The 27,601-nt window shown below is 43.9% G+C and overlaps 1 protein-coding gene across 9 annotated transcripts in view; it reads right to left on the bottom strand.

The window, feature by feature from the left end:
• The window catches only part of LOC129706915 (FH1/FH2 domain-containing protein 3-like), a 649,864-nt gene that overhangs the window by 241,135 nt on the left and 381,128 nt on the right, over positions 1–27,601 (bottom strand). For all 9 annotated transcript variants that reach the window (XM_055651616.1, XM_055651562.1, XM_055651571.1 and 6 more), the window contains exon 6: positions 4,985–5,079. In XM_055651616.1, coding sequence (XP_055507591.1) covers positions 4,985–5,079 — 95 coding nt within the window. The remainder of the gene's footprint in view (positions 1–4,984; positions 5,080–27,601) is intronic.

Below are 27,601 nucleotides of genomic sequence, written 5' to 3'. Positions count from 1 at the left end.
GTATGGACCAAAAGCAGGTAGCATAGCTGGGACATGTTGGCGGGTGTGGGCAAGTTGCACCGAAGGGCCTGTTTTCACACTGTATCACTCTATGACTACATTATACCTCCACCATGCATGAATGCTTCAAAATCAAGTGATCGAGTTTTATTGCCATACACTCAAGAATAGAAACATAGAAAATAGGTACAGGAATAGGCCATTCGGCCCTTCGAGCCAGCAATGCCATTCAATATGATCATGGCTATTCATCTAAAATCAGTACCTCTTTCCTGTTTTTTCCCCATATCCCTTGATGTCGTTAGCCCCAAGAACTAAATGTAACTCTCTCTTGAAAACATCCAGTGAATTGGCCTGCACTGCCTTCTGTGGCAGAGAATTCCACAGATTCACAACTCTCTGCGTGAAGAAAGTTTGTTCTCATCTCAGTCCTAACTGGCCCCCCATTTATTCTTAAACTGTGACCCATGGTTCTGAAATCCCCCAACATCGGGAACATTTTTCCTGCAGTTACAGTAAGTGAAAATCTAGCAGGCAAGCAGGATGCTTTCACCAACCACCCCCATTTGAAGTCCACTTTCTTCCACCGTATCTACCCAGTGCTTGGTACTTACTTCCAGCAGCCACTGGTTGTCCTCCAGGATGCACCGAGCCGCAGCCTGATCCATGCCGGTTACCTGGGCGAATTCGGCACAGAGACTCTCACGGCAGCGGCGCAACATTTCGATGCCTCCAACGGCCCGGGACTCTTGCACTGAGGCTGCTCCTTGGCCGGAGCTGCAGTGAGCGACTCGCCAGTCCCGAAAACACTCTCCAGCCCCGCTCCCCGTCCGCATCTGTCCCCGCCGCTGCTTTTCCGCTTCCAGCACCCGCGGCCCATGCAGTTGATATGAGTTTTGAAATTTTCGAGCGACAGAGCGAGAGAAATTTGTGATCAACGTGAGAATTTGGTGAAATGCGTGATTCTCACGCTCAATGCATGGGAGTTGGCAGCCCTGCCTCTCTATCCCCCTCTCCCTCTCCCCTCCCCTCCATCTCCTCTCTCCAATGTCTCGCCCCTCTCACTCTCCCCTTCCCTCTCTCTTCTCTCTCTCCCTCTCTCTCTCCCCCTCTCTCCTCTCTCTCTCTCTCTCTCTTCTCTCTCTCTCTCTCTCTCTCCCTCTCTCTCTCTCTCTCTCTCTCTCCCTCTCTCTCTCCTCTCTCCCCCCTCTCTCTCTCTCTCCCCCCCTCTCTCTCTCTCTCTCCCTCTCTCTTCCCCCTCTCTCTCCCTCCCTCTCTCTCTCTCCCTCTCTCTCTCCCCTCTCTCTCTCTCTCTCTCTCCCCTCTCTCTCTCCCCCTCTCTCTCTCCCCCGCTCTCTCTCTGTCCCCATCTCTTTCTTCTCTCTCTCCCCCTCTTCTTTCTCTCTCCCTCTCTCCACCCCCTCTCTCTCTTTCTACCCTCCCTCTCTATCTCTCCCTCTCTCTCCCTCTCTACACACTCTCCTTCTTCTCTCTCTCTCTCCTCTCTCCTCTCACCTCTCTCTCACTTCCCCCCCTCTCTCTCTCTCTCTCTCTCTCTCTCTCTCCCACTATATTTCTGTACCAGTAGCTCTCTGTATCTCTCTCCCTCTCTCTCTCCCTCTGGCTCTCTCTCCCCTCTCTCTCTTTCTCCTCTGTCTCTATCTCCTCTTTCTCTTTGCCCCCCCCATCTCTCTCTCTCTTTCCCCCTCTCTCTCCCCCTCTCTTCTCTCACTCTCCCCTCTCTCCCCCTCTTTCTCTCCCCTCTCCTACCCTCTCCTCCCTCTCCAGGCTCCCCCTTCTCTCTCTCCCCCTGCTCCCTCCCCTTCTCTTTCTCTCCCTTCTCTCTCTCTCTCTCTCCCCCCCCTCTCTCTCCCCCCCCTCTCCTCTCCTCCTCTCTCTCCCCCTCTCCCCCCTCTCCCCCCTCTCTTTCTCTCTCTCACTCTCCCTCTGTCTCTCCCCTCTCTCTCTCTCCACTGTATCCCTGTCTCCTTCCCCCCTCTCTCTCTCTCTCTCCACCCTTTGAGAGTGTGTCCCTTCGGTACAGAGACTCTCGCGGCAGCTTCCGACGGCCCCGCGGCCCGGGACACTTGCACTGTCCGGAGTGCTCCATGGCCGGAGCTGCAGCCCCGCAAACACTCGACAGCACCGCAAACACATCGCCAGTCCCGGCTCCCCGCATCTGTTCCCGCTGCTGGTTCTGCTACCATCCCTCCCTCAACCCCAGCTCTCCAACACCCGCGGACCATGCAGTTTATCCGAGTTTTGACATTTTCATTGATCACAAAATATCTCACCACTGAGCGTGAGAAATTTCTGATCAGCGTGAGGGCGTGAGAGTTTGCTTGAGGGCGTGAATCTCACGCTCAAAGCGTGAGAGTTGGCAGCCCTGACTTAAGGGCCTGTCCCACTATGGCGACATTATTTGCGAGTTTAGGAGAGCTTGCGCTCACCACAAGCCCGCAGCATGGTCGACACTTGTTCGTAGGTTGGCACATGTCTCCTTCATGGTCGAGAGTAGTCCCCGCATAGTGGTTACAACTCGCGGCCTTAGTTTGGTCCAGGAAAATTTTTCAACAAGCTGAAACATTTTCTTTGAATGGTCGGCATGGAGACAATCAATACTTTTGAACTCGTAGTGCAGTGGCAGTGGGGCCGCCATGTCGTTGTAGGTAGTCGAAGCAACCGTAGGTAATCTCCTTTGCTGACCAGGCATTTTAATTGGTTCATTGGGGGAAAAAAAAAACATAAGCACGAGTTTTCAAAACCAAGGAAAACCGACCGGTAATGTTAAATGCCCGCTAAACTTCACAGCTGTGTATCTCTGGCTCATTAAAAGTTGGCTGGCTTCTTAAAAGTGTCTCCACTCCCTCTCCCTCCCCCCCCCCCCCCCCCCCCCCCCCCCCCCCCACTCATAAAGGACTTACTGTACACGGTGCCAGCCGTCTTTAACCTTCCTGGTCATCGTGGTATCACCTTGGCTTTGCACCATGTGAATTTCACACAGCGTTCCCCGCTATCCCTGGCCCCCGTCGGGAGGGGGTGCGTGGGTGTGCGTGTGTGTGACAGTTGCGTAAGTGGGACAGGCCCTTTAAGTTAAAACAGACTTCACTTATCCCAATGGTATTTTGGTTGCTTCAGTATTTTGGTCTGGTTTTGGTAGAATGGAACTAGATTTACTCGTATAAACACAGGGTGCCAACTCACACACCCACACCTCCTGGAATTTAGACCAAGTAAACATCACCATGGCTTGAGAAACTTTCTGAAATCACCTCAATTTCAGCTATAAAAGAAGTGACTGTTCACTGTCCTGAGGCAGCATCACATTGGCCAGTCCACAACCTCAAAGGGGACAGTAGTTTGATCCTGTTTTAAAACCTCAGTCTTCAGTATTTATTTCTGTGGCAGATTCATTTTTCCAGAATAACAAAGTCTTCACCATCTCATGTAGAGATGTCCACACACGATGTCTATATATCAGGCCAATATAACAACACTTAAAAAGCATTTGGACAGGTACGTGGATAGAAAAGATTGAGAGTGATATGGGCCAAGCGTGGGTAGGTGGGACTAGTGTAGATGGGGCATCTTTGTTTGCCTGTTTCCATGCTGTCTGGGTCTGACTCCATGTCAAAGGAAAATCAATTCTCATGTAGATTTACTGGGTTAAAGGGAACAGCTACTCTGCAGTGTGAAAATATTTCACATGGAAGTGTAGTTGGGCTGGAGGTGTTTCATATAGTGGAAATATCTCAGCTTCCAAAACATTCATCCATGAATTTTCTAGTCTATCACTGTTGTTGATTCAGGGATTGAGATTCCACCAGAGCTTTATGACCTTCAATAAATATTATTCTGTTAAAAACCACAATCTTGATGAAATTGACCCAATGGCCTAAAGCATCAGTTTAGTTTATTGTCACATGTACAGTGAGAAGCTTTTGATGCATGCTAATCCGTCAGCAGAAAGATAATACATGGTTAGGTATACAATAAGGGAATAACGTTGTTCAAGATAAAGGCAGCAAAGTCCGATCAAGGATAGTCCAAGGGTCACCAAAGAAACTTTGATTGTACAATCTGTAATCACATCTGGCTGCATTAAATGGGAGCTGCAAGGTACCAGATCTATTGGCTGCATCACTGCACCATCCGTGCCTTTTTTTTTTTTTTTTTTTTGTTTATTTTATTAGAAGTTAATACAGAACAAAACAGTACAGTGGAACCTAATTTTAGGTGCCAACTATGTCATACCGTAATCCATTCTATGTACAACCTCTAGTTTTATGTTATAAGAAGGAAGTAAGCAGGACAAGAAAAAGAAAACAATAGAAAGAGGAAAAAGTGGAAAAATAGATGGTAGAGAGTAGAAAAACGTGAAGTGTGTATATAAAAAAAAAATAAAAAAGGAAGAGAGAAAGTGGAAAGTAGAAATAGAAGAGAAGGCCCCTTAAAAGAGATTTTTTCAAATCTGTATTCAGAGATGTAGATCTATCCGCGTCATGAACTGAAATCAGCAATCCTTACGGTACCGCTGCATCACATGATTCCAAAAAGTCGATGAAAGGAGACCAACTTCTTAAAAATTGGTCATATTTAACTATTAGTCGGAGTCTCATTTCTTCAAGGCGTGCTATGTCCATCATATTCCTAATCCACATTTTAACAGTTGGTATGGTTGTATTTGAGTAGCTCCTCGTCATTAGTTGTCCAACAAGAGAGAGACGGTTAAGGTGATTGGTCCTGGGCATTGCTGACATTGTTGTTTAGTGCGCAAGCCAATCCCTGATGTTTTGTTATTCAGATCTTTCCCATCGCATGAAATAGACACGACTGCCAACACTGGCTACAAAACTTCTTCACTAAAGACAATTTTCCATTATCACCGGCTAAATTAACAATGTGGCAGCTGATGATGATTCGCTGAGTAATAGTTTAGATCCAAATACACAATAATAACAATAAAACAAACTTTTGTTCTTACCTTTGAGCCTATGAGCGTATACAACCATTGGATGCTTTCATTGTGGCCAATCACCCCATTCATTCCATCCACATAAAGCATAATCTGGCCAAGGGCTGCAGAACAAAGAGCATTGTACTTATTAACGTTCTGGAGATAATCACATTAGAGCACAAATATTAGTGTCCTTGAAAAAGAACAATAAGTTTAATCAACTTTTGTCTTATCATAAAGACAGCAATTCCTTGCAAATTAGGCCCACATTATGATTTATCATTCAATTCTAATTACTGTATATGTTTAAGGAATATTAAGATTTCACAAACATTTCAGTTTAAAATATAGAAATACTTTGTACTGAATTGATGGCTCTGTGGTTTTAAGCAATGCTACATAGACGGGGTGGCACGGTGGCACAGCGGTAGAGTTGCTGCCTTACAGTGCTTGCAGCACCAGAGACCCGGGTTTGATCCCGACTATGGGTGCTGTCTGAACGGAGTTTGTACGTTCTCCCCGTGACCGCATGGGTTGTCTCAAAGATCTTCGGTTTTGTCCCACACTCCAAAGGCATACAGGAATGCAGGTTAATTGGCTTGGTGTATGTGTACATTGTCCCTAGTAGTAGGATAGTGTTAATGTGCGGGAATCGTTGGTCGGTGCGGACTCGGTGGGCCGAAGGGCCTGTTTCCGCGCTGTATCTCTAAACTAAACCAAAACTACACCATAATAGTTTCATGTATTATACATGGGCTGTGTTGAAACAGACAAACTCAATAGGCTGGGTTCATTAGATGGGAACAGAATTATTGGTTACCCCAAACAGAATGACACCAAGTACCCACTGGAGGGATTCAAGTCGCAGACCCAACTTTAACGGTGCACAAAATCAAGCAGTTCCCTAAATGAGATGTAGATCTAGCATCCGAATGATTCACTCTATCACATAATGGGATTCCCAGGAACATTCCTCATCCCAACAAAAAATCTTGACATTACAAAGTAACAATATGAAAAAAGCAAAGGGTAGCATTATGTGCTGGTATGAAAGTGGGTGAAGCAAATGGTAAAATGGGCTCCGTTTACCATTGTGACTGTACCAGTAAGTTACCTTTATCGGAAGGAGTGGTGGTGGAAGGTTGTGGGTAGATATAGATATGTCATTTATTGTCACTATACATGTACAATGAGATTAAAAGCAGCTCGTACTCAGTGCATACATATAATTTAGTACAAAAAACAAGAAACAGAAAACAAAAATAAAAGGGAGGGGGGGGGATAGGTGCACAATTCTGCGGCGCTATATACATATCTATAAAGGCAAAATGGTGAAGGATGAATAGGTAGTGTTCTTAGGCAGATGTTTAAAGATTATATTAAATATTAAAAATGTTTAAAAAAAATATTAAAAATTACAGTTACAATACACATTACAGTTCCAAATTTCAGTACGTGGATAGAATAGATGGAAATCCGGGTGTTGGGCTGTGAAGTCGCTGTAGTGGGTATGTGTGACAATGGTTTTGGCATGCAAAGTGGAAGGAGATTGAGAGAGAGAAGAGAGCAAAGATTAACTAGCATAGTCATTGAAATCGTTGATCTCTGTCAGGTGAAAAATGCAGCGTATGTCCTTTCACACTTCCTCCCATTCCCCATAGTCAGACAACACGAACGCTAGAAAAAAGCATTGTAATCTATTTGTGAAGGCATAAAAATAAACAAAGGGGAGACAATTTTTGTGGGGGATAAATGGAAAAAAAGTTTTAGAAATGTGTAGAAGGGCAACTTGGTAAATAATTAACCTTGATTGGTTTTGATTTGATACATTTCATTTTTCGTTGCAAGGAACCTTACTTGGGAAACATATCCAGAGCAGCATTGGAGTGGGAGAGGAAAGCTTGAAAGAGCAAAGACTTCAACACAATGGAAACACCTTTTCTGACTGAAATATTATCTTTAAGCAAAGGAATTTTATTCTTGTGATTGGAGTCATACAGCATGGAAACTGGTCCATCAGCTTAACTTGTCCATGCTGACCAAGATGCCCCATCTAAACCAGCCATTTAATTGGCCTGATCTCAATTATTGTAGAGGAAATAAGCTGTCAGTTTACGTGCATCCTGTAGTTCTTCATGGAAGTCCGCAGTTGGCCCAAAAACTGAAGAATCTGTGCACTCATGAACAAACATCTGTAGATTTAATTTTGTCTCATGCCAAATGACATTGAATAAACTACTCTGAAATTAAATCTCAGAAATGTACCTTAAAATAGAGAAATCCTTCTAATACATGTTAGAAATATGGTTTTAGGGCCAAGTGGAGGTGTCTTTAAATTCACTTCTTTCATTAACTTCAATGACCCCGGTGTGACAATAATTACAAGTGCAATAAAGGTTTTTAAATTGAATCTCGTCTTAATAGCTTCTGCCAAATACAACAGGATTTGGTGTCAATTCCTAATGGGTAATGTTTGATTTTAATCATTTCAATTCTATGCAGAGTTAATTTCATCAAATAAATAATCATTCTCTTCCCCGTTTGTGGTTTAGCACCTTGTTACTTGTTGCCATCTATTTCCACCTTGGCCACAGGTTCTCATCTCTTGCATTTCACATCCTACCTTTCTCACTACATCTCTATCCTACACAAGGGTCTATCAATTAATTAACAATTAATGTTAATGTGCGGGAATCGTTGGTCGGTGCGGACTCGGTGGGCCGAAGGGCCTGTTTCCGTGCTGTATCTCTAAACTAAACCAAAACTACACCATAATAGTTTCATGTATTATACATGGGCTGTGTTGAAAGAGACAAATTCAATAGGCTGGGTTCATTAGATGGGAACAAAATTATTGGTTACCCCAAACAGAATGACACCAAGTACCCACTGGAGGGATTCAAGTCGCAGACCCAACTTTAACGGTGCACAAAATCAAGCAGTTCCCTAAATGAGATGTAGATCTAGCATCCGAATGATTCACTCTTTCACATAATGGGATTCCTAGGAACAATCCTCATCCCTTGTCCCCGCCCCCGATCAGTCTGAAGAAGGGTTTCGGCCCGAAACGTTGCCTATTTCCTTCGTTCCATAGATGCTGCTGCACCCACTGAGTTTCTCCAGCTTTTTTTGTGTACCTTCGATTCTCCAGCATCTGCAGTTCCTTCTTAAATTCTATCAATTAATTCATGTTTCAGACACACTTAGGGTTTTGTACCTATGGCACATAGCTGTAATAATGGAGTAGGAAATATAATTCAGCAATGCCTGATGATATCAAGTAGTTGACTCTTTCCTTGTATACAACTTTTCAAGCTACCCTTTCTGTCTGATCTCAAGTGTTTGGTCTTCTTTTAACAAGCTCCAGCAACCTTTGACAAGGTATTACAAGGCAGGCTTGTCTGGAAGGTTAGATCACATGGAATCCGGGATGTGCTAACCAATGGCGCTGTGGGACTGACGCCAGCCCTCTGCGGCCAACTACGGACACCTGTAAGCGCAACGCGGTGGCGCAGCGGTAGAGTTGCCGCCTTACAGTGCCGGAGACACGGGTTCGAACCTGACCACGAACCTGACCAGAAGGATGAGGGGAGATCTTATAGAGACATATAAAATTATAGAAGGATTGGACAAACTAGATGCAGGAAAAATGGTCCCAATGTTGGGTGAGTCCAGAACCAGGGGCCACAGTCTTAGAATAAAGGGGAATCCATTTAAGACTAAGGTGAGAAAAACGTTTTCACCCAGAGAGTTGTGAATTTGTGGAATTCTCTGCCACAGAGTGCAGTGGAGGCCAAGTCACTGGATGGATTTAAGAGAGAGTGAGATAGAGCTCTAGGGGCTAGTGGAGTCAAGGGATATGGGGAGAAGTCAGGCACGGGTTATTGATTGGGGACGATCAGCCATGATCGCAATGAATGGCGGTGCTGGCTCGAAGGGCCGAATGGCCTCCTCCTGCATCTATTTTCTATGTTTCTATGTTACTGTCTGTAAGGAGTTTGTACATTCTCCCCGTGACCTGTGTGGATTTTTTTCCGGGGTGCTCCAGTTCCTTCCCACATTCCGAATACGTACAGGTTTGTAGGTCAATTGCCTTGGTAAAATGGTGAATTGTCCCGAGCGTGTGGCATAATGTTGAATGTGTGTGGGGATTGCTGGCCAGTGTGGACTCAGTGGGCCGAAGGGCCTGTTTCCATGCTGTATCTAAATTAAACTAAACTGCTCTGCATGGATCGGGTTCCAGAAGGGAAACTCGAGCCAGAAGCACAAGGGCCGGTCCTTCAGCCCATCAGCCCCCTGCTGGCCCACCAACACTGATCCCATTCACCAGCCCTTGGCCCACAGCTCCTCCGCTTGGCGATGGAATCACTCCTGCGGCTGTGGATAGAATCTCTTCCTCCACTCCCCCCTTGGGCGGCAGCTGCGGTTACATGGATATATTAATGATCTGGATGAGGGAATTGAATGCAACATCTCCAAGTTTGTGGATGACACGAAGCTGGGGGGCAGTGTTAGCTGTGAGGAGGAGTTAGATGCTAGGAGGCTGCAAGGTGACTTGAATAGGCTGGGTGAGTGGGCAAATGCATGGCAGATGCAGTATAATGTGGATAAACGTGAGGTTATCCACTTTGGTGGCAAAAACAGGAAAGTAGACTATTATCTGAATGGTGGCCGATTAGGAAAAGGGGAGATGCAACGAGACCTGGGTGTCATGGTACATCAGCCATTGAAAGTAGGAATGCAGGTGCAGCAGGCAGTGAAGAAAACAAATGGTATGTTAGCATTCATAGCAAAAGGATTTGAGTATATGAGCAGGGAGGTTCTACTGCAGTTGTACCACACCTTGGTGAGACCACACCTGGAGTATTGCGTACAGTTTTGGTCTCCTAATCTGAGGAAAGACATTCTTGCCATAGAGGGTGTGCAGAGAAGGTTCACCAGACTGATTCCTGGGATGTCAGGACTTTCATATGAAGAAAGATTGGATAGACTCGGCTTGTACACGCTAGAATTTAGAAGATTGAGGGGGGATCTTATAGAATCTTACAAAATTCTTAAGGGGTTGGACAGGATAGATGCAGGAAGATTATTCCCGATGTTGGGGAAGTCCAGAACTAGGGGTCACAGCTTAAGGATAAGAGGGAAGTCTTTTAGGACCGAGGTGAGAAAATCATTTTTCACACAGAGAGTGGTGAATCTCTGGAATTCTCTGCCACAGAAGGTAGTTGAGGCCAGATCATTGGCTATATTTAAGAGGGAGTTAGATGTGGCCCTTGTGGCTAAAGGGATCAGGGGGTATGGAGAGAAGGCAGGGACGGGATACTGAGTTGGATGATCAGCCATGATCATATTGAATGGCGGTGCAGGCTCGAAGGGCCGAATGGCCTACTCCTGCACCTAATTTCTATGTTCTATGTTTCTATGTTTCTACATGTTAGAAATAGCGGATACCCAGAACATTTCAGTTTATCATCAGGTGAGGGCGGAGCATGTCACAATTATTTCTATGTTTCTATGTTTCTACGAAAAGCGCAGCATTCAGTGATCATCAGGTGGGAGCGTTTTGGGGATCGATGGAGTGGTTTACAATCCGCAGTGGACACGGAAGTTCCCGACACGCCACAGACTGCAGGGAGAGAGCCGTCGAGCTATAACATGAGGAATGCCATTTAATAATTGTACAGGATATTTGTAAGGCCACATTTGACATATTGTGTGCAGTTCTTGTCACCCCGCTAAAGGAAAAATGTAATTAAATTGGAAAGTGTGCAATTAAACATTACAAGAATATTACTAGGTCTGGTGGGTTTAAGCTATAAATTGAGGCGGGTGAGGCTGCGGCTTTGTTTCTCCTCGACTTCGGAGACCGAGGTAATCTTTGTAAATTTATGTGATAGCTGCAGATTTAGGGCATTTGGCTAATGTCAAGCCGCAGATAAAGGTGAACAGCAACTGGCTTTTCACAGGGAGGGGCTGCAAAACTAGAGGGCATAGGTTTAAAGGGAGAGGGGAAAGGTTTGAAAGGAAGCTGAAGGGGCAACATTTTCACAGTGGGTGAAATACCTGGAATGAGCTGCCAGAGGAAGTTTTGGAGTAAGGTGCAGTTAGAACATTTAACAGGATTGTGAACATGATGAGGAAAGGTTTAGACAGACGGGATTAGCTGATTTAAGCAACTTGGTCAGCATTGATGAGTTGGGCCGAAGAGCCTATTTTGTATAACACACCCCTGAATTGCTGCACAGCGGTACAGCTTTCGTTTTAGTGATTAGTTTTAATCCCACCGGGTTTAGTCCGCGCCGACCAGCGATCCCCACACATTAACACATACACCAAGCCAATTCATCTCCAAACCTGTACTTCTTTGGAGTGGGGTACGAAACCGAAGATCTCGGAGAAAACCCACCCGGTCACGGGGAGAACGTGCAAACTCCGTACAGACAGCACCCGTGGTCGGGATCGAACCCGGATCTCCGGCGCTGCAAGTGCTGCAAGGCAGGAACTCTACCGCTGCTCCACCGTGCCGCCTCTTACCGCTGTACTGATCTACACTCCTTTGGCTCATTTGCCAAGCAAACACAATGTACAAGGTGCTCTAGAGGAAGCAGTATTGAATTAAGAAGCTTCACAGTCGTGTCTATTCTATTCCATGTCTTTGCTTGATGTTGTTTCAGAAAAGATGTAGCATGGTTTAGATTTTTTTTTAATTTAGTTTCGAGATACAGCGTGATAACCTGCCCTTTGGCCCACTGAGTCCGCACTGACCAGCGATCCCCACACATTAACACCAGGGACATTTATCAAATCAATTAGCCTACAAACCTGTACATCTTTGGAGTGTGGGAGGAAACCAAAGTTCTCGGAGAAAACCCACGCAGGTCACGGGGAGAACGTACAAACTTCGTACAGACAGTGCCCGTAGCCAGGAACGAACCGGGGTCTCTGGTGTTGAAAAAGCCACCCTCAACAAGCCCTTAAGCTCATCAAATCCACGCAGTCCGTCGCTCATCTGTTCACACTACTTTCTATGTTATCCCGCTTTCTCATCCACTCCCCGCACATTAGGGGCAACGTGCAGAGGCCAATAAACCAACAAACCCGCAAATCTTTGGGATGCACAAAGAAAGCAGACCAACCGGAGAAAAAACATACGGTGATGAGGAAAACATTTTTCACGCAGAGAGTGGTGAATCTGTGGAATTCTCTGCCACAGAAGGTAGTTGAGGCCAGTTCATTGGCTATATTTAAGAGGAAGGTTAGATGTGGCCCTTGTGGCTAAAGGGGTCAGGGGGTATGGAGAGAAGGCAGGTACAGGATACTGAGTTGGATGATCATGGTTGGAATGGATTTGGAGGGCTGAAGAGCCTGTTTCAGTGTTGTGAGATTGCGTACAGTTACCTGGAGTATTGCGTACAGTTTTGGGCTCCTAATCTGAGGAAAGACATTCTTGCCATAGAGGGAGTACTGAGAAGGTTCACCAGACTGATTCCTGGGATGGCAGGCCTTTCATATGAAGAAAGACTGGATAGACTCGGCTTGTACTCGCTAGAATTTAGAAGATTGAGGGGGGTTCTTATAGAAACTTACAAAATTCTTAAGGGGTTGGACAGGCTAGATGCAGGAAGATTGTTCCCGATGTTGGGGAAGTCCAGAACAAGGGGTCACAGTTTAAGGATAAGGGGGAAATCTTTTAGGACCGAGATGAGAAAAACATTTTTCACACAGAGAGTGGTGAATCTGTGGAATTCTCTGCCACAGAAGGTAGTTGAGGCCAGTTCATTGGCTATATTTAAGAGGGGGGTTAGATGTGGCCCTTGTGGCTGAAGGGATCAGGGGGTATGGAGAGAAGGCAGGTACAGGATACCGAGTTGGATGATCAGCCATGATCATATTGAATGGCGGTGCAGGCTCGAAGGGCTAAATGGCCTACTCCTGCACCTATTTTCTCTGTCTCTATGTCTCTATGTGACAGGGAGAACATGTAAATTCCACACAAACAACAACAGAGGTTAGGATCAAATCTCTGCTGCTGTGAGGCAGCAGCTCCTGTGTCACAATGCCGCCATATCTGACAAGAAATATGTACAAGAGGTGACTTTGGTGCACTTTTGTACATTTCTAGACCTGATCTCGACGGCATCACCATAGAAACCAACAGCGTGAGATCTACCAGGCCCCACTAAGAAATGTTGACAGCTCATAAAATAATGACGAATATATACAGAATGTGCCTGGCAGGTTGGTCGCATTAAGATTTCATTTCTTTGTTTAAACAAAACCTCCCAGGTTTGAGCCATGTTTCCTTAATCTAAATTCTGAATCTGCTGTGATTATTACTTCTGTGTGCTGGCAAACCCTCAGCTGTGCTCATGTCATCTATGAGCAGCAGATAACACATGGGCTAAAGTGCAGTGTTGAAGCATGTATTCTGACACTGAAGAAAACCAATGAAGCAATCATTGGAAGGCTCCAACCTTCCAACTGGCCTCAGAGCAGGCAAAGTGATTTACTTTTGAGCTCCTCAACCAGAAACCGAGCTTCAACAGTCATGAACAACACCATAAGGTTCAAGTAGACATGGCAATGAATGCGCATTCATTGAACTAACCATGCCTTTGTACTTTCTTCCATTTAGACTGCAAATATTTGTTTTTCAGAAAACACTAATATTTGATGTAAATCAAGAATTCGCAAAAATGAAATATTCCCTGAAATTCCCCACCTGGGCACTGTTCTTGAGGAAGCACATACTGACCCTGTCGGAAGTGTGCAGGGTTAAATGGAGATAGCCATGGGGGACATCTACCCTGAGAGGCGAATGGAAGATGACTTACTTAATAGTTATGCTCAATGAATCTCCCTTAGACTTCAGACCTGCTCAGGCTGGATTGCTTTGGCTTAAAAAGTTAAAAAGTGACTGTGAATGGATCGGAAATAGTAACAACAAAAGTCACGTCCAACCATGTGATACTCATCGTGAAGTATCGTCGTACCTATATGGTCAGCTTTGAACATAGGTCAGTCAGAAATCTCAAAAGCATTGTCATCCACGTGGCATACTTTTGGTTTTCTTCAACTAAATTTTAAATTGTTGTACTTATTTGTGCAATGCACATAAACATGCTGCACTACAAAACGTCCCAGCCACTAATTTTCCTGCTTAAGGGTTCTTGAGGGTACAGTCCTAAAAATAATTAGACCTTGCTGGAGTGAAGGAAACTATTCTAAACAGAAGATAGACACAACATGCTGGAATAACTCAGCAGGACGGGCAGCATCTCTGGAGAGAAGGAATGGGCGACGTTTCGGGTCACAACCCTTCTTCGGACTGAGAGTCAGGGAGAGAGAGAGACAGAGATATGGAAGGGTAAGGTGTGAAAATGGCAGATCAAAGGGGCCGTTGATAAATGTACAATGGTTCATTGTTAGCTCAGGGGAAGGTGACAACGATGCATACAATCTAAAATTTAATCAGGAGGACAGTGAAACTAGTTGGAAGACGACGATGGAGGAGAGACAGAGAGAGTCAAGTCAAGTCACGTTTTTTCGTCCGATACTCGTCCGATGCTCGCGGACTTTGTGCAAAAAAACAAACAAACAAACACCAAACAGAATGGAACAGAATCACATATTCTTTTACATATTTAATATTGTGGGCAGAAGGAAAAAGGGGAAAAAAAGGGAAAGCAAGGGTTACTTGAAGTTAGAGATATTAATATTAATAAAGTGTATAGATACATGAAAAGTTAAAGCCAACAAAGTCCGATCAAGGATAGTCCGAGGGTCACCAATAAGGTTGATAGTAGTTCAGGACTGCTCTCCGGCTGTGGTAGGATGATTCAGATGCATGAGTAACCATATAACCATATAACAATTACAGCACGGAAACAGGCCATCTCGACCCTTCTAGTCCGTGCCGAACACATAATCTCCCCTAGTCCCATATACCTGCGCTCAGACCATAACCCTCCATTCCCTTCCCATCCATATAACTATCCAATTTATTTTTAAATGATAAAAATGAACCTGCCTCCACCACCTTCACTGGAAGCTCATTACACACAGCTACCACTCTCTGAGTAAAGAAGTTCCCCCTCATGTTACCCCTAAACTTCAGTCCCTTAATTCTCAAGTCATGTCCCATTGTTTGAATCTTCCCTACTCTCAGTGGGAAAAGCTTGTCCACGTCAACTCTGTCTATCCCTCTCATCATTTTAAAAACCTCTATCAAGTCCCCCCTTAACCTTCTGCGCTCCAAAGAATAAAAAGCCCTAACTTGTTCAACCTTTCTCTGTAACTTAGTTGCTGAAACCCAGGCAACATTCTAGTAAATCTCCTCTGTACTCTCTCTATTTTGTTGACATCCTTCCTATAATTAGGCGACCAAAATTGTACACCATACTCAATTGGCCTCACCAATGCCTTGTACAATTTTAACATTACATCCCAACTTCTATACTCAATGCTCTGATTTATAAAGGCCAGCACACCAAAAGCTTTCTTTAGCACCCTATCTACATGAGATTCCACTTTCAGGGAACTGTGCACAGTTATTCCCAGATCCCTCTGTTCACCTACATTCTTCAATTCCCTACCATTTACCATGGAGTATGGGAATGGGGAAGGGAGTTAAAGATTTTAGCAACTGGGAGAACATGGGGCTAGGTGGACTGGGGGAAGGTCGGAGAAATGTATAACTCCCTTCTACAAACTGCAAAACAGAGATCAACAGAACTGATATCAATAGAATAGCTTTAATGGGAAATACATTAACAATTATGAAGCAAAAATAAAGGATGTAGTTGATGCCTGACCTGCTGATTTACTCCAGCACTTTGCGTCTTGTAAAGAAGTTCCTTTCTTGTCCAAAACATTTAATGTGTTTATTGCTTGGGTGAAAATGAATTCTAGGAATTTCTTTAACATTTGTGCTGCAATATATAGCAATATAATGGCTAAGGTTGGCTCTGCCCATTATGAATTCCATAGGGCCACAGCTGCAAAAGGCACTAGGGTATGGAATTGCAAATTAATTTTTCCCTTGTCCGGGAATGTGAGATGCAGTGATGACATGGGCAAATTGATGTAAATCCTGGAATTAATATGGAGCAGACATCAAAATTAGCACCGTCATAATCCCTCAGACTTGATCCCATCTCATGTGTGCCATGTAACATTGAGCCTTAACAGCATTGATGGAGAGAGGGGCCCACGGGTCCAAATTCATAGCTCCCTGAGGGTGACAACACATGTAGATGGTCCTTCTCTTCAGAGATGCTGCCCGTTCTGCTGAGTTAAAGGGCCTGTCCCACGAGCGTGCGACTCCATGCGGCAAGCGCTACCTAACGTAGTCGCTTGAGCTGGTCCCACTTCGATTGCCAAAGCCGTATGGAGTTGTGCGGAGCTGGTCCCGACATCGCGCGGGGCTCCGAAAAACTGACCGTGTTCAAAAATTCCATGCAGCAACGGCCTGCAGCTGCCTCGACGCTGTACGTACCGCCTCGACGGGCTTGCGCAGCGTCTTGACGCCGTACGTCACACGCGAATTTCCCGCGGACTTCGCTCGAACTTCACGTCACTCACTCGACCTCCACGCTTCCGGTTTGGTCACGCTCGCCGCATGCAGGCGCAAGCTGGTGGGACTGGCCCTGTACGGGGATCACTCGAACTCCTCGAATTACTACAGCATTTTGGGTCTATCTTCAAGTAAGTAAGTAAGTAAGTAAGTAGCGACATTTCGTTTGGACCTCAACGGGGTCCAAATGACAAATAAATTGTATTGTATTGTATTGTATTGTATTGTAAGTAAGTAAGTAAGTAAATTTATTAGCCAAGTATTCACATACAAGGAATTTGCCTTGGTGCTCCACTCACAAGTAACAACATGACATTCAGCGACAGTTACAAATGACTCAGAAAACACTAAACATTAATAATAATAAAACATTAATGATAAAACACCATTGATCAAGCATGTGAACCAACAAAATACCAGATCAAAGATCCACTAGTAGAGCAACTACTCATGCATAAAAACTGTTTTTATGTCTGGCTGGGGCAGCTTTGACAATCCGGAGTCGCCTTCCAGAGGGAAGTGATTCAAAGAGTTTGTTGCCAGGGTGAGAGGGGTCAGAGATGATCTTGCCCGCTCGCTTCCTGGTAAATCAGGTGTTTAGTATATTTGCCTTCTTGGGTCGGGGGAATTGAGTTTGAGAGTCAGGAAGTCATGTTAGTACAAGGAGTGGTTGCACAAACCTGTTTTGGTTTCTCTGGAGCATCGGAATTTGAGGGGAGACCCGAGAGTATGAGAGGCAGAGATAGGGTAGATGGTCAGAACCTTTTTCCCGCCAGGGTGGAAATGTCAAGGATTAAAGGGCATATCTTTACGGAAAGAGGGGCAAAAACTTAAAGGAAATGTGCAGGGCAAGTTTTATTTTCCACAGAGTGCCTTGAATGCACTGCTGGGGGTGATGGTAGAGGCGGACCCATAGAAATGCAATGAATGGAGGGATATGGATCAAATGCAGGCAAAGATTAGTTCAGCTTGTCATCATGTTTTGCACACACTTTGTGGGCTGAAGGGCTTGTTCCTGTGTTGTACTGAGGCGAGCACAGCAGAGTTAATTTCATAACGCATACAATTACCACTAAGTAGCCTGGATCGAAGCTCAAATCAGGTAGTTATCCCGTTCTTAATTCTGGGAAAAGGGATCCAACACTTAATTGGATCCAAAAATATTTCCATTTTATTGACTTCAACAATGTTATCATTGATTTTACAACAATGGTCTCATTCAAAGAAAAAAAACACCATGCCCCAAAGTTTTGATTAAATCATGATCAATTGTATACTTTGCTAATTAATGTTTACCTAAAATAAGTGATTGGAGTAGGATTAGGCCATTCGCTCCATCGTCAACTCCGCCATTCAATCATGGCTGATCTATCTTTCCCTCCCAACCCCAGTCTCCTGCCTTCTCCCCACTACTGACCCCCCCCCTACTGATCAAGGATCTATCTATCTCTGCCTTAAAGATGTCCATTAACTTGGCCTCCACAGCCTTCTGTGGCAATGAGTTCCACAGATTCACCACCATTGAACATGCATTTTGAACCGAAGATACACACACACAAAGCTGGACAGACAGCATCTCTGGAGAGAAGGAATGGGTGACATTTTGGGTCGAGACCCTTCTTCAGAAACGTCACCCATTGCTTCTGTCCAGAGATGCTGCCTGTCCTGCTTAGTTACTCCAGCTTTTTGTACCTTTCTTTGATTTAAACCAGCATCTGCAGTTCCTTCGTGCACATGTATTTTAAACCATTTAATTACCATTTTCACCAGGAGCTGAAGGGAAAATTTGTGAATGATTCTAGCAAGTAATTAAGAATTTAATGTGATGCTGCCCTTAAGATGTTTGCAGCTTGTCTACTATAGTTAGTGGGTAAATCCCTCCCAATTGACAGATTGAATGCACAGATCTACAATTTCAAAGCACAGAGAAACTATTTATTGGGGTCTATTCATAATGAGCAACTGTACACCATTATTATGATATGGAGCCTTTCAGATAAGTAGGCAAGTAGACATTACCATGTACCAAGGCCACGTAAACCAGATAAATCTCTGCAACATGAGTGGTACAATTGATCTCTTATGATGAATGCTTCCTACAACTCCAAGAGCCCCTGGCTTCATTACAGTGACCCTGGGACAGATCTCAAGACAATACTGTCAAGGAACTTGCTTAAGCAACTATCTATCTCAAGTTCACAGGCAATTCTAAAATCCTTTGAATTGTTAGCTCCTTGGAGGTTTTACAGTCTAAAAGACACTATGAAAGTGTGAGCTGTTGCACAATATAGTAAGTTCATAAGTTATTAAATTGTAGGAACAGAATGAGGCCGCCTGGCCCCTCAAGCCGACTCCATCATGGCTGATCTATTTTTCCCTCTCAACCCCATTCTCCCGCCTTCTCCCCATCATAACCCCGACACCCTTACTAATCAAGAATCTATTAATCTCCACCTAAAAAATATCCATTGACAGCCTCCACAGCCTTCCATGGCAATGAATTTATTCTACAGATTCACCACCCTCTGGCTCAAGAAATTCCTCTTCATCTCCTTTCTAAATGGCAAATAATGACAAAGTTTCAGCCAATATCCTTCTTACTTTGCATCTACCACCTTAGTAGAAACATAGAAACATAGAAAATAGTTGCAGAAAAATGCCAACTTTAACAAGGATTTTACATATTCTGATTCACATTCCCCCCCCCCCCAGGCAACATTTTATGCTTTATTTCTCGACTTATTACTGACTAAAGTTTAAAAAATAAAAACACTTCAAATTTTAAATGACCAGCTTCAACTAATGACATCACAATGTCTTGGCTAGCAGTGACATAGAAACATAGAAACATACAAATTAGGTGCAGGGGTATCGGCCCCTTCGAGCCTGCACCGCCATACCTGCCATGGCTCTCCAACTCAGTATCCCCTCTGATCCCTTTAGCCACAAGGGCCACATCTAACTCCCTCTTAAATATAGCCAATGAACTGGCCTCAACTACCTTCTGTGGCAGAGAATTCCACAGATTCACCACTCTCTGTGTGAAAAATGTTTTCCTCATCTCGGTCCCATAAGATTTCCCCCTTATCCTTAAACTGTGACCCCTTGTTCTGTCAAATCTACTCCCAGTTTACAAGTCACTCAATGAAGGGAACAGAGCAGGCAGGCAGCTTTAAATAGGATACAAAGGTGTCTAGCATAGAGTGACCGTATCACTCAATGACAATTAAATGTTAAACATCAAATTATGACCCAAGCACAAAAGAATCATGTAAATGCTGTAAATATAAAATAATAAGAGCATGTTGGAAATACTCAGCTATTCAAGCAACATTTGGGAAGAGAAAAATATAAATTAAACATTTCAAGCTGATGACTTCCACCAAAACATAGCATTCAATTATATTTCACTGTTACCACAATTTAAATGGACACTGGCAATCAATACACAAACTAAGAAAAGAGAATCAAACGGATTTAAATATCACTCATGTCCAAATACAAAGCTGCAACAAGGTGGCATGATAAAGTATTTGAGAAAGTCTCACATAATTTAAGACTGTCCATATCTGTTGATCAGATAGCTGCTCCAGGAATCATTCCCCAGTCTTCATCACCTTCTGGAGGCTTTTTAAGGACCCGGAGGTGGAGGCAGGGCAGCTCAGACAAGTGTGTCACTGCCTCAGCAGGAGTAGAACACATGTTTATATGGAAACATAGCCATTAGAGATGACAGTCTGGCTTGCTTTTGATCAGCACATATAAATGAAAAGTTGCTTTGAAGCAGGTGCAAGAAGATTGTCAAATGCCTTTTAGGCTTTAAAATTATGTAAAAATTGCCAAGCCTTGGTCATGTATATTAATCCTCATTAGATATTTCATGCCCCAATGCTACTTGCTTGTAAACGCTGTTTTTGTTAAACGCAAGATGTGGAGCCAGTGACTATGCTTCAAAGGGATAAAATGCAATAAAACACAAACAGATTTTGTTGAGGGTCAGTTTATTAATCAATGATGTATGAAGATAAATTGTGCTGACAGAAAGTCCATACGTTTCTCCTTCTGATTCCATAAAAATACATAATCGATCTGAAATATTAATTTGTTTCTCTCTCCAGAGATGCAGTACAATTTGCTGCACAACTCATGGGATTTTAGAGAGATTTGGAGTTTTACTGCACAGAAATAGGCCCCTCGACCCAACTCATCCATGTCGACAAAGATGTCTATCCACAGTAGTGACACATGAAACTGCAGATGGTTAAATCTTGGGTAAAAAAAAATAAAGTGTTGGAATAGGGAAGGGACGGATGATTAGTTTGAGTCCCTTCATCAGACTGCAGGTTCCTGCCTTGCCTTTGTAGCCCTTTGTAAATAGCATCCTCCTTACAGTTCACACTGCCACCAGCTTTGTGTCATCTGCAAATTTGCTAATGTTACTTTGAATCTCTTCATACAAATCATTGATGTATATTGTAAATAGCTGCGGTCCCAGGCACTAGTCACTGCCTGCCATTCTGAAAGGGACTCGTTAATCCCTACTCTTTGTTTCCTGTCTGCCAACCACTTCTCCATCCATGTCAGCACTCTACCCCCAATACCATGTGCCCTAATTGTGCCAACTAATCTTCCATGTGGGACCTTATCAAATGCTTTCTGAAAGTCCAGGTACACTACATCCACTGGCTCCCCCTTGTCCATTGTCCTAGTTACATCTTCAAAAAAATCCAGAAGATGGTCAAGCTGGCTTAAAATCCATGCTGACAGCAGGCAGTGAAGTTACTGCTATGGCATGTTCAGCCTTCATCTTTATAATTGATTCCAGCAAGAGGTCCCACTGCCGTTGTATGGGGCTAGTGAGACTATCATTCCCTGGATTATCTGTGTGCAGTTTTGGAAAAAGTAATTTGACTTTAACAAAAGAGATGCTATGCTCCAGTCTTCTGGCACCTCACCTTCTGAGCGGCACAGTGACGTAGAGGTAGAGCCACTGCCTTACTGAGCTAGAGACTCCGGTTCGATCCTGAGGATGGGTGCTTGTCTGGATGGAGTTTATGCATTCTCCCCGTGACCTGCATGGGTTTTCACCGAGATCTTTGATTCCTCCCACACTCCATAGATATACAGGTTTGTAGGTTATTGCTAGGTAGGCAAATTGTAAAATGGCTCCCGATGTGTGAGGGGTCCAGAACCAGGAACCACTGTTTGAGAATAAGGGGAAAGCAATTTAACCATATAACATATAACCATATAACAATTACAGCATGGAAACAGGCCATCTCGGCCCTACAAGTCCGTGCTGAACAACTTTTCATTCCAGGTCTTCCCCCACCAGGACCCCCTTTTAGCTGCCTTTAAAAAAAACTGCCTGCACACTCATTATCATAATGGTGTTCTCTTGGGAAAAGGGGAATACAACGGGTTCAATTTATTTTGTTCATCATACCATGTGAACCTGCCTCCACCAGAGGGCAGTGGAAGCTCATCACTGGATGGATTTAAGAGAGAGTTAGATAGACCTCTAGGGGCTAGTGGAGTCAAGGAGTGGGGAGAAGGCAGGCACGGGTGTTGATTGAGGAAACGTCTGTCCCTTACCACAATGAATGGTGGTGCTCTTGAAGATAATCTTACAGCATTCTCAAAGAAAGTGAAAAATGCTTATCCATAACAAAAGGTATGTCAAGAGGTCCTTTCATCATGTGTAAAGGGGCTCTTTGAGACCCCCATGAGTAGTGTGTGCAGTTTTGGTCCTCTAATTTAAGGAAGGAGATTCTTGCTATTGAGGGAGTGCAGCGTAGGTTTACAAGGTTAATTCCTGGGATGGTGGGACTGTTATATGCTGAGAGAATGGAGCAGCTGGGCTTGTACACTCTGGAGTTTAGAAGGATGGGAAGATATTTAATTGAAACATTATAAGATTATTAAGGGTTTGGACACGCTAGAGGCAGGAAACATGCTCCCGATGTTGGGGGAGTCCAGAACCAGGGGCCACAGTTTAAGAATAAGGGGTAGTCCATTTAGAACGGAGATGAGATAACACTTTTTCAAACAGAGTTGTGAGTCTGTGGAATTTTCTGCCTCAGAGGGCGGTGGAGGCCAGTTCTCTAGGTACCTTCTAGAAACATAGAAACATAGAAAATAGGTGCAGGAGGAGGCCATTCGGCCCTTCGAGCCAGAACCACCATACATTGTGATCATGGCTAATCATCCCCTATCAATAACCCGGTGCCTGCCTTCTCCCCATATCCCTTGATTCCACTAGCCCCTAGAGCTCTATCTAACTCTCTCTTAAATCCATCCAGTGATTTGGCCTCCACTGCCCTCTGTGGCAGGGAATTCCACAAATTCACAACTCTGGGTAAAAACGTTTTTTTCTCACCTCAGTCTTAAATGACCTCCCCTTTATTCTAAGACTGTGGCCCCTGGTTCTGGACTCACCCAACATTGGGAACATTTTTCCTGCATCTAGCTTGTCCATTCCTTTTATTTTATCTCTCAAGAGAGAGCTAGATAGGGCTATTAAAGATAGCGGAGTCAGGGGATATGGGGAGAAGGCAGGAACGGGTACTGATTGTGGATAATCAGCCATGATCACATTGAATGGTGGTGCTGGCTCGAAGGGCCGGTTGGGCTACTCCTGCACCTATTGTCTATTGTCTATAATATTCTTTAATTTCATTAACAATTTCTTTAAAATCTTCAACAAGATTTCCCTATTGTTGTTCAGTAATTGTGTTACATTTTTTCCAGAGGGAATTATTTGCACTCATTGTCCTGAATCAATCACTGATCAAATTTGAGCCCAAGGACTAAAAACAACTCACTGTAGATTCATGGAGAACATCACCGAGAGTACATCCTAAAATATTTCACTGTTTACAAAATAGTTTCTAATTTGATGCCCTACAGGAAACACAGCAGCTAATTTGTACTTCATAAAAAAGCAGCAACGTGGGTCTAATTAAAGGCTGTAAACCTAAAACAACAATTTCAACAACAAAAGACAATGGAAACAACTAATGAGCCAAGCTGCTTGGACCAGAGTCCTCTAGCACTGTGTTTTTTTGCTCAGGATTCCAACATCTGCAGCCTCTTATGTCTCCATTTTACAGCAACGATTTCTCCTTTTGCTCAAACTGTCTAACACAGTGGTTCCCAACGTGGGGCGTACGCCCCACAGGGGGGCAATTTGATTTTTAAGGGGGGCAATTGAGCGCGACTGAGGAGGTCTGGGTCCAAATTTTCGATTTTTATTTTTTTGGATTTTCCATCAGGTAAACATATGTAGTTTATGTTTCAGATGTTATTTTGAGTAAATAATTGTTTTTGGGTAAAAAAGGTCTTTGTGGATAGTTATTACATAATCACCGCGCCATCGCTCTCATGCACGTCGCACGAAGCGCGCGAGGTCATGGGAGAACCTTATTTATTGAATTGGATTTAGAAATGCGATTCAAAGAGCTTTTGCTAAGTTACCCTTATAATATCTATTTCCTCCGTTTTCTCTCAAGGGAAAGCAAGGGGGGAGGGGGATCAGGATTTTAGAGGTGATTAGGTGGGGCATGGCCAAAAAAAGGTTGGGAACCACTGGTCTAATCCAATGAGTATTCCTGCATTGCACACAAACAGTAATGAACCAACTAACCAGATAATCTTTAATTTTATGCTTTTGATTAAACATTTTTTCACTAACAGTGTTCTTTACCTCCTTGGAACAGCCCAAAACCCTTTGCAATTAAGTATTTTTAAATTGTAGTGATCATTGTACAGTAAGATGCCCATTAGTCATTTGCAAGGAGATATCTATCTACCAGTCGGATGGGTGCAGAAAAGTGTGATGCAATGATGAAAGCAAATAATACATAGAATTACAAGATGTTGAGAAGTATAGAGCAATATCACACCATGGTTTGAGAACAGCTCCATCCAAGACCACAAGATATTGCAGAGTTGTGAATGTAGCGCAGACCATCACACAGAACTAACCACCCTGCCATTGACTCCATCCACATTTCGCATTGCCAAGGCAAGGCCACCAGCATAATCAAACACCGGTCTCATCCTGGTCACCCCCTCCTCGCTCCACTCCAATCACTTAAGAAGTACATAAATTTGAAAACGCACACCTCGAGAATCGGGGACAGTTTCTTCCCAGCCATTATCAGGCAACTGAACCATTCTCTTACCAACTAGAGAGCGATCCTGACCTCCCATCTACCTCGTAGGCCACCTTGACTTTATCTTACACAAAACATTACACCCTTTATCCTGTATCTGCACACTGTGTATGGTTTGTTTGTTATTATCATACATAGACTTTTCACTGACTGGACCATGCATCAAAAAGCGTTTCACTCCACCTCAGTGCCCATGACAGTAAACTAAACTATTGAGTCAGTGGCATCATCCATTGTCATTAGTGATGGAAATGCACTTTTATCATAATCATAAACTGTACTCTTCCTCACGGCTTCTTCCCAACTCTCAAGCCTGTAGGACATATTTTAGCCATGGTTTTTCTCGTACTTGCATTTCTTTTCCACTGAAACCAGGTTCCAATAAACTATCTGAAGAATGGTCTCAACCTGAAATGTCACCTAACCACTTTCTCCAGACACGGTGCCAGACTCGTAGAGTTACTCCTGCACTTTGTGTCTTTTTTTGTAAATAAGCATCTGCAGATCCCTGTATCTCAAATAAATATTGAGCATGGCTGGGTTCTATTTAAGTCATGAGGTTGTTCATTCATAGTTCCTAACCACTTAACCAGACTGCATTATAGCTTGGATATGCTCCACTGCTTTTAGGTAGCAATTGAGTATTATTTAAAAATGAAAAATCAGTGTTAACTGGAGTGTTATTCGGAAAGAACAGAATGACAAATAATTGTGCGTGCAGGCACTGATCAGAGATGCGATAAAGATCAGAGAGAGTGTCAGAGATACTGAAGTTGCAGTAAAGGGCCTGTCCCACGAGCATGCGACTGCATGCGGCAAGCGCAACTTAACGTGGTCGCTTGAGCCGAACAGCCTCGTGGGGCCGGTCCCACTTCGATCGCCGGAGCTGTATGGAGTTGTGTGGAGCTGGTCCCGACATCGCGCTGGGCTCCGAAAAACTGACACTGTCCAAAAATTCCGCGTGGCAACGGCCTGCCGGCCCGCAGCCGCATTGAGGCCATACGCAGTGCATAGACGGGCGTACGGACCGTCTCAACACTGTACGCACCGTCTCGACGCCGTACGCAGCGTCTTGATGGCGTACGGCTAGCGCGAACTTCCCGCGGACTTCGGTCGAACTTGACGTCAACTCATACGGGATCAATCGACCTCCGCGCAGCCCCCGCTTCCGGTTTGGTCATGCTCGCCGCATGCAGTCGCATGCTCGTGGGACAGGCCCTTAAGTGTTGCCAGCTTTTGACAATTTCGCTGCACAATGCAGATGGGGCATTTCACACAAAAAACAAGTCAGGAAATAAATCCATTCTCCTCGCCCTTGGCATGCCACCCTCACGCTCAGAATTCCTAATACTGAACAAATATCAGAAGTGTTTGAGATAAGAAAGAGTAAAACCATGCAAGCACACTTGAGTAAATGAAGTGATGTTTACTTATTCCTGGAGTGATAAAGTTTCAAGCCATTGACTCATGGGCAGAATCGTTAACCAAACCGGCACCAAGTCCCTCCTATTAATAAACAAACTGGAAACCCTCACAAATTTGATGCAGTTATTAATCAATCATTGGAATACCTCCAGAGAAGATATGGGCAATGGAAATTAGAAAAATAAAAAAAATCGTTGCAACTTCAAGCTTGGGAAACCTGTTTAATGGAATTCTCCAACTACCTCTATTAGAAACTTAAACATTGCTTGTGATCTTAGAATGGCTATCAAGCCCAGTAGTATATGAGTAACATGGATTGTTCAAATTGATCGCAGCACATTTCTTCTTATTGTTAACCTGCATCTACAGACCGATATTTTGTAAATGTTCGAATGTGTTGAATCTGTGGAATTCATTGCCACAGAAGGCTGTAGAGGCCAAGTCAATGGATATTTTTCAGGCAGAGATTGATGGATTATTTATTAGTATGGGTGTCAGGGGTTATGTGAAGAAAGCAGGAGAATGGGGTTAAGAGTGAAAGACAGATCAGCCTTGATTGAATGGCGGAATAGACTTAATGGACCGAATGGCCTAATTCTGCTCCCATCACTTGATGAACCTAAGGTGAGTGGCACATCAGTGATCCAACAAGTTGAGAAAATGATCCTGGCCAGTACTCCATTAGCTCTTGCAATCTTGACTACCCATCTAAACAGGCACATTTAGCATTAAATAATGGGAACATTTACAATGCAGCACCTTCTGTACAGCTGTGAAATGTCAGCTCTCTGCAATTGGACTTCAGTCCAGAAGAGGTTTCACATTTCCAAGTCTGGAATAAATTGTCTGCAAGAGGTGAAAACTGTTTCAATACTACCTTTCAAAGGGGATGGGAGAATACATTTGAAAGTAAAGAAATTCGAAAGATGAGGACAGGAAGTCCACTGGAGCGCATAAGGTTAAGAGGGGACTTGATAGAGGTCTTTAAAATGATGAGAGGGATAGACAGAGTTGATGTGGACAAGCTTTTCCCTTTGAGAATAGGGAAGATTCAAACAAGAGGACATGACTTCAGAATTAAGGGACAGAAGTTTAGGGGTAACATGAGGGGGAACTTCTTTACTCAGAGAGTGGTAGCGGTGTGGAATGAGCTTCCAGTGGAAGTGGTGAAGGCAGGTTCATTGGTATCATTTAAAAATAAATTGGATAGGCATATGGATGAGAAGGGAATGCAGGGTTATGGTATGAGTGCAGGCAGGTGGGACTAAGGGAAAATAATTGTTCGGCACGGACTTGTATGGCCGAGATGGCCTGTTTCCGTGCTGTAATTGTTATATGGTTATAAGTGGGTTTTTTTCATTTTCACGATCTGGATATTACTAATAATAATAATAATAATAAATTTTATTTATGGGCGCCTTTCGAGAGTCTCAAGGACACCTTACAAAAATTTAGCATGTAGAGGAG

This window comes from Leucoraja erinacea, chromosome 2 (assembly GCF_028641065.1).
Source record: "Leucoraja erinacea ecotype New England chromosome 2, Leri_hhj_1, whole genome shotgun sequence".
NCBI lineage: Eukaryota > Metazoa > Chordata > Chondrichthyes > Rajiformes > Rajidae > Leucoraja > Leucoraja erinaceus.
Note: the sequence above shows the minus strand (reverse complement) of the source record. Positions and strands in the feature narration are given on the sequence as shown.